The following is an 8,574-nucleotide window of genomic DNA, read 5'->3' as shown; positions in this document are numbered from 1 at the left end:
CACCACTCAGCATGTTTTCTTTATTTCAGTCCATATTCAGTGCAGCTTACACATCAGCTAGTGTGCACCTGGAGGCAAGGACGCCAACTTCACAGACACACACCAGGCTGTTTTGTACGTTCAAACGTGCTTCACCAGACCTAAGAGTTGTGCCAGGCGCTGTGGCTTAATAAGAGTATATATGGATTGTGCATCTAAGATTGTGGATGGTGTCGAGAACCACAAAAAGTAAAGGAGGTGACAATATCATTTTAAAGTGACTGGGTGCTAAAGTTGGGTGCTAAAATGTGTTACCTATATACTGGTTAAAATTGACCATTGTGTGCAAAGTCAAATAATACAAAGGCTGAATTTCTGAGTACAATACATTTATTTCCCAAAAATATATTTTTTTCTTCAATTACAAATTAAAATAGAGAGGGCAAAAATTTTGGCTTATAAAATAAGACTGTACAAACATTTAACGACATTAAAAGCTCATGCGCGCAGTCGCGTCACAGTTCATTATAACCTCTTGGTATGGACAGTATATATATATATATATATGTGCCAGACATGAATGATATGGAATCTACCATTCTGCCCAAAGGTGCTTAATTGTAAGCAACACCTGAACTGAAGACAAGAGTGGAAGAAAGTGGCCATATTTTTTAACCCCTTCAAGACTAAGCCCTTTGATGCCCCTTAATGCAATGTTCCTCCTCACCTTCTAAAAGCCATAGCGCTTTTATTTTTCCACCTACAGGGCTGGTTGGGGTGTACATTTTTGGGCCATGATCTCTAGTTTTTATTAATTTCAATTAATTTATTAATATCATATTGGTGTAACAAAAATTTTGATCACTTTTTATTAATTCTTTTCTGATTTATAATTTAATAAAGTCAGCAATCCTGGTGTGTGTGTTTTTTTTCCCTTTTACGCTACCTTGCTACAGATTGCGGCGTTAATGAGACGCAGCTGCAGGTCCCACACACGTATATATACATTTCTACTGCACGGGGTATGTGTAGTAAGAACATATATATACAGATTACTGACAGGAAGGGGTTAATACTAGATAACTGCTTTGCAATTCAATTAAAATTACTAAAAAAGACCACATAGTTTTTATTTTATTATTCTACTTTCCCCTACATGCTTATCCAAAACCAGATATGATTGAGAAGACTGGTGAAAAGGTTGTCACCCAAAGAGTTAAGGCCCTATTCCACGGAACATTTATTGTTCGCATAATCGTTAACGATAAACGATCCAAACGACTGCTATTGCGAAAGACCTGAAATCGTTCACCCATTTACATGGAACGATAATTGTTACTTATGATCATTCTTGTGGTCGTCTTGTTGTCGCTATTGCGTTCGTCCCTACTGCGAACGACATCTTATTCAATGCGAATGATTTGCGAACGAGCAACGATAAATATAGGTCCAGGTCTTATTAAACGATCAACGATTTCTCATTCGGTCGTTAATCGTTAACTGCTATTCAAAGGAACGATTATCGTTTAGATTTGAACGATTTAACGTTAATCTGAACGATAATCGTCCCGTGGAATAGGGCCCTTACATTGACTACAGAAACAAACAAAACAAAAATCATAAAATAGTGATTGCACACATGATCACAGCGTGGGCATAAAGTATACGGTGTAAACAGTAAATCTTGGCTTTATGCTACCTTACAGAGGTAGTTCACTTTAAGAGCCAAACATCTTGGTTCAGTTTCTTTATTATTTCAAGTGTACACTAAAAAAGTCCTGAATTTTCTGCCAGGAATCTTCCTGGGCTTGGCAGTGAGCTTTAAGGTCTCCTCCTCCTAAAATAGGCACCCCCAGAACTCTATCCATAGCAACTGGGCAGAAAGGACTACATGGCGGGTCAATCTGATGCCCAGCTCCTGGGTAGGAGAGCACTTCATAGTTATTCTTCCCATTGTCTTGTAAGCGAGACATGGCAACCTTTGCATAGACAGAGCTCTTCCAGTTCAGATCATCTTCTCCTACAATAAACATAAACGAACCTTGTGCTTTCTCCACTGGGATGAGGCAGTCTAGGTTTGCTGGATCCAAAGGATCATCAAGTGCTTCAGAGACATTAAACACTGCAGTTTCTAAGATCTGGACCCGGCTCATGTTATACGTCAAGGCTGGGATGGTGACATCTTTGTAGTTTAAAGGGGCAGCTGTGTTGGCACAGCAACCAGATATACTGACAGCTGCAACCACCTGGGGTAGATAGGTGATCATGGACAGAGCCAGATCGGCTCCTTTACCGCTTCCGATGACACCCACTACGGATCCTCGAGTCTGAAAAAAAAAAATTATACATAATGGTATATAATTAAAAATAATATAAATATATATATATATATATATATATATATATATATATATATATATATATATATATATATACACAGTTAGGGCCAGAAATATTTGGACAGTGACACAATTTTGGCGAGTTGGGCTCTGCATGCCACCGCATTGGATTTGAAATGAAACCTCTACAACAGAATTCAAGTGCAGATTGTAACGTTTAATTTGAAGGGTTGAACAAAAATATCTGATAGAAAATGTAGGAATTGTACACATTTCTTTACAAACACTCCACATTTTAGGAGCTCAAAAGTAATTGGACAAATAAACATAACCCAGACAAATTTTCAATATTTTGTTGTGAATCCTTTGGAGGCAATCACTGCCTTAAGTCTGGAACCCATGGACATCACCAAACGCTGGGTTTCCTCCTTCTTAATGCTTTGCCAGGCCTTTACAGCCGCAGCCTTCAGGTCTTGCTTGTTTGTGGGTCTTTCCGTCTTAAGTCTGGATTTGAGCAAGTGAAATGCATGCTCAATTGGGTTAAGATCTGGTGATTGACTTAGCCATTGCAGAATGTTCCATTTTTTTGCACTCATGAACTCCTGGGTAGCTTTGGCTGTATGCTTGGGGTCATTGTCCATCTGTACTATGAAGCGCCGTCCGATCAACTTTGTAGCATTTGGCTGAATCGGGGCTGAAAGTATATCCCGGTACACTTCAGAATTCATCCGGCTACTCTTGTCTGCTGTTATGTCATCAATAAACACAAGTGACCCAGTGCCATTGAAAGCCATGCATGCCCATGCCATCACGTTGCCTCCACCATGTGTTACAGAGGATGTGGTGTGCCTTCGATCATGTGTCGTTCCCTTTCTTCTCCAAACTTTTTTCTTCCCATCATTCTGGTACAGGTTGATCTTTGTCTCATCTGTCCATACAATACTTTTCCAGAACTGAGCTGGCTTCTTGAGGTGTTGTTCGGCAAATTTAACTCTGGCCTGTCTATTTTTGGAATTGATGAATGGTTTGCATCTAGATGTGAACCCTTTGTATTTACTTTCATGGAGTCTTCTCTTTACTGTTGACTTAGAGACAGATACACCTACTTCCCTGAGAGTGTTCTGGACTTCAGTTGATGTTGTGAACAGGTTCTTCTTCACCAAAGAAAGTATGCGGCGATCATCCACCACTGTTGTCTTCCGTGGACGCCCAGGCCTTTTTGAGTTCCCAAGATCACCAGTCAATTCCTTTTTTCTCAGAATGTACCTGACTGTTGATTTTGCTACTCCAAGCATGTCTGCTATCTCTCTGATGGATTTTTCTTTTTTTCAGCCTCAGGATGTTCTGCTTCACCTCAATTGAGAGTTCCTTTGACCGCATGTTGTCTGGTCACAGCAACAGCTTCCAAATGCAAAACCACACACCTGGAATCAACCCCAGACCTTTTAACTACTTCATTGATTACAGGTTAAAGAGGGAGATGCCTTCAGAGTTAATTGCAGCCCTTAAGAGTCCATTGTCCAATTACTTTTAGTCCCTTGAAAAAAAAGAGGAGGCTATGCATTACAGAGCTATGATTCCTAAACCCTTTCTCCGATTTGGATGTGGAAACTCTCATATTGCAGCTGGGAGTGTGCACTTTCAGCCCATATTATATATAGAATTGTATTTCTAGACATGTTTTTGTAAACAGCTAAAATAACAAAACTTGTGTCACTGTCCAAATATTTCTGGCCCTAACTGTATATATATATATATATATATATATATATATATATATATATATATATAGTCAACAGCACAACACTACAGCTACAAGCTGGGGAGAGAAGCGCTCAACACAAAAAATCCTTACCGCTATTCTTAGCGTTCAGTCAGGGTCAGAACATTCAAACTCTAAGCGATCAATAGACATGTCAATTTATTTTTTTTGGAATGGCAAAAACACTTTTATAAGGTCTATCAGTCATATGTTATTCTGGAGAAGCTTAGTAACAAGCACAATAGGCGCCAAGAGGGATTGTCACCTAGTTTTTCTAGAGCTGCCGTATTGCATTCATAAATACCCTGATCTCTGGAAACCTTGCTGACAAATGCAACGATGGCTTGTCACTTTCCAGAAACCCAGACACAAATGGAGAACTCCAGTACAAACATTATACACTATTAGGCCATGTTCACACGGTGTAAAACACCGGCAATTCTGTGACCGGGAACGATTGGTGTTTGTGAAGATCATCCCGCCCGGTATTGCAGTACCGGTCGGATGATCTTCCTTTGTGCTGAATTGGGATGCGGGTGCCATAGCCGGAGCTGCATGCTCCATTGTGTGACCTGTGAGGCTTGTGCAGCCACTATTTAATGAATAGCGGCCGTACAAAACTGACATGTCAGTTTTTTGTGTGGCCGATAGGGATCCCGGCCGGAGTGTATACTATGTATATACATTCCGGCCAGGATCCCCTCAGCTCACGTAAGTTTTGAATTAATCACGGCCGTTGTTGCGTATCGGTGACAATGGTCGTGATTAACTTACGTTGTGTGAACATGGCCTTATACTTATACATTTCGACAGGGTCTTACTTTTGGATGGCGGGAAAGAAAGTTTGCAGCTTCCTCAAAATACTCCAGATGGAATTCAGTCATTGCAGGTGGGAGGTCTTCAAAGGCAAAGTAAGGCAAAGCCAGAGAAGCAATACCTCGACTGGCTAGTAGGCTGGAACGATACTCGACCAGGCCACCTTCATCCCCGAACATGTCAATCACAGCAGGATAGGAGCCCTCCCCTGGCAGTGCAACAACAAATGGTTAAAAAACCTGATAAAAAAAAAAAAAATGCTAAAAAGTGCCCAGTGACGTTATGATTTCCAGCCTCACTCATTGCCAGGAAACCTCGGAGAATCCCACAACCTTTTTTTTTTTTATAATTGTACACCTGCATGCATGCCTGGTTTTTAAAGGGGTATTCTTATCTGAGATGTAATCCTCTATCTGACTCCCAGCACTCATCTTGTTTTCTTCTATCCTATGTGTAGGGGATAACATCTCAGATGACAATACAACTAGATCGACCTCACCTGCTGCTATGGGCCAATAGGGAACAGCACAGTGATTAACAAGCTCCTTTTATTACGTGTCCTCAATGCATCATTCTTCAGTAGAATTCATATTTATCAAAGGGAAACTGACAGCACGAGTATGCATATGCTGCCAGTTTCCAGAAGCATCTCATATATACATTTAGCAACGCTGTGTGATCTGGCATCTTCGGAAGAACGTTCTTTAATTTGGCCTCACAGAAATGGGTCAGTGACCCATTTCAGGTTGTCCCCGGCTGTGAGTCCGCTGTCAATCATTCTGCAGAAAACAGGGCAGCCTGAAGATACAGAAGCAGCCAGAGAGTGGGACGGACGCTGACAGTATCACATACCCAGACAGCCCAAAATAATGATTTTTTTTTTCCAAAGATGCTGGATCACACAGCATCACTTAAGGTATGTATGCGATGCTTGGCATCTGGAAACTGGCAGCATGGATATATGCGTATCAGTGCTGGCAGTACTTTACCCCCCTAGGTGGAACCTTTTGTAATAACACCTCCTCATGAATATTCATGAATTATCTGCACATTAACCATACAGGGCCGCTGTGCAGAGGTTGTTAGGGTATGTACACACTACAGAATCCTGGCGGATCATCCGCAGATTGTTCCCGATCGCACCTTTGTTGGTCCAATAGGCTTTATTCTATGGCTTGCCAGATTCAGCCGCCCACCCGAAGAATGAGTGGGTTCATTCTTCGGGCAGAATGAAGCCTAAGGGACCATTGGAAATGTGCGCGTCTGCGAGCTATGGAATCACCCGCCCAGATTCTGTAGTGTGCACATACCCTTACCGGATTTCAAAGGGATCAGGAATTACATCACTGCAGAGGGGCAGATGAACGTTCATGAGATGACAGATCGGTGCATTTACTGGTAACGTACCGTCCCCTGTGTGCAGAGAGCCCAGATTTTTTTTATATTAATGCAAATTTTAATGAAAAAAACATTGCACTGGGGACACATACTAATGGTAACATGTTATTCTTATTTGCCCATATCAGATAGTTTCCCTATAAATATAGATTTATGGACATGCTGGGAGTTGTAGTCTTGCAGCAACAATGGGCAGCATGCTTAGTGTTATTTCTTACTCTGTACTGGATAGCATTACCGCACCCATTGACGCCCCCTACAGGTTCCCCAGCAGCAGTGCTATCATTACCTGGGGGTAAGAACAAGCTGCCCCTGACTGCCCCCTCCCTCAGCCTGACCCTCCGCACTCCAGGAGCCATGAAGAGTCTCTCCAGTCTGGTTTTGGCCAGCACTCCCCCCGGTAGAGCCTTGGGGCCCGTGTGGCCCTTGTGCACCAGCAGCTCCACCACCATAGGGGCCTTGTGCACGCTCCTCTTCCGCAGTCTCTGGTAAGGCTTCTCCATGACTGAGGGGGACAAGCTCCATAGCAGCCCCATGGGCAGCACTCCTGTGTAGTCACCCCCCACGGCCGCATCCCTCTGCACATCTACAGTGCCGCAGCTGTCAGCCGCATAGTGTGCACAGGAGTCGAAGAGGCAGCCCTGCTCATCCACCACCACGGCCCTCAGAGTCACCGGCTCGCTAGGACTCAGCCCCTGGACTCGGACGTGCAGCTTCTCATCCGCCAGCCCTGAGTGAGGAGACACTGACAGGCATACTGGGCGGCGTATACTATACACAGCACGGGGTCTCCCCAGCCCTGCAGCAGCACAGCGAGCAGATACTACACGCAGCATCACTCCAAATCACCCGGCCGCATCGTGCGATCACGTGACTGCCTCACAGACCCACTCAGTAGATTACAGATCAGACAAGGTTCAGTATAGATAGATTTAGCAAGCGTAGAAAATAAGTCACGTGACACATGATGCAGGCGTACGAAACTGAAATCACGTGATCAGCAGACCAAGGTAAAAGATTACAGAACGCGTCAAACTGTCACAACTAGGTAGATTCAGTAGAAGCTAAAATGTTAGAAGGTGTGACATCACTGGTCACATGATTCTGTGACTTCTGTCCTATAGAAACTCTTCTCAACCTAAGTGGGAGGAAGGGCTGTCTTAACCTAGGGCACGGCGTCCTGCAGCCTCAGTACAGAGGTCAGAGGTTATCAGTGCAGGAGCTGATAGCGCACAGGTGTCCTGCGTTCTGCTTTTTAACCCTATCCGCTCCTGCACTGATAACCACCGACCTCTACACTGAGGCTGCGGGACTCCAGGGTGTCATTAGGGATAAATGCCTGCCCATACACACACCTCACCAGCCCCGGGCACTCCTGCCTCTCTTCCCCTCTTACTGGGTCCTTCCTTCCAATCTCAGAATGACCCCCCCCCCCCCCCCCCCCCCCCCCAAAAAAAAAAAAAAAAAGCAGTGCACAAGGTCCTGACTAGGGATGGTCCAAACCGAGTTCGGTTCGGGTTCGTACGAACCTGACCTCTCGGTAATGATTCCCGCTATCTGCCCGCTCCGTGGAGAGGGTGGATACAGTGGAAGGACCGCCTGGAAAACTGGGATACAGCTATAGCCAAACTGACCTGTTGTATATGTTCCTCAAGTCGGTACAATTAAAACATGTATAACTTTTATTTTCTGTGATGGCTTGTAAGAAATTAAAACCTTTTACAGGAAATAAATGTTTCTTAAAAATCGCTCTATTCCAATGCTTATAGCACTTTTATCCTTTGATCTATGGGGCTGTGTGAGGTGTAATTTTTTGCGCCATGATGTGTTCTTTCTATCGGTACCTTGCTTGCGCATATGCGACTTTTTGATCGCTTTTTATTACAATTTTTCATGATTTGATGCGACCAAAAATGCGCAATTTTGCACTTTGGAATTTTTTTGCACTTACACCGTTTTGTGAGGGATCGTGAATTAAATAAATTAATATTTTGGGCGATTACGCATGCAGCTATACCAAACATGTTTGTTTATTTATTTATTTGTATTTATAAAATGGGAAAAGGGGGGTGATTTGGACTTTTATTAGGGGAGGGGGTTATTTATTAATAAAAACACTTTATTCTTTTTTTTACATACAGTAATTAGAAGCCCCCTGGGGGATTTCTATATACACAGCACTGATCTCCCATTGAGATCAAGGCTGTGTATATAATAGAGTACCGATCCATCACATCGGTGCTCTATTATAATGGTCTGCTGCAGACCATCTACATAGAT

General features: G+C 43.1%; 1 protein-coding gene across 1 annotated transcript; it reads right to left on the bottom strand.

The window, feature by feature from the left end:
• Nucleotides 1–351: 351 nt before the first annotated feature.
• LOC138771048 (acyl-coenzyme A thioesterase 1-like) lies at nt 352–7,203 on the bottom strand. Its single transcript, XM_069950475.1, has 3 exons — nt 6,584–7,203; nt 4,902–5,104; nt 352–2,306 (listed from the first exon to the last, which is right to left on the bottom strand). The coding sequence occupies exons 1-3, from the start codon at nt 7,128–7,130 to the stop codon at nt 1,731–1,733; spliced, it is 1,326 nt and encodes a 441-aa protein (XP_069806576.1). The 5' UTR covers nt 7,131–7,203; the 3' UTR covers nt 352–1,730.
• Between the last annotated feature and the right edge of the window lie 1,371 nt (nt 7,204–8,574).

The sequence above is a fragment of the Dendropsophus ebraccatus genome, chromosome 13 (assembly GCF_027789765.1).
Source record: "Dendropsophus ebraccatus isolate aDenEbr1 chromosome 13, aDenEbr1.pat, whole genome shotgun sequence".
NCBI classification, from domain to species: Eukaryota; Metazoa; Chordata; class Amphibia; order Anura; family Hylidae; genus Dendropsophus; species Dendropsophus ebraccatus.
This window is presented reverse-complemented; position numbering and strand designations above follow the sequence as displayed.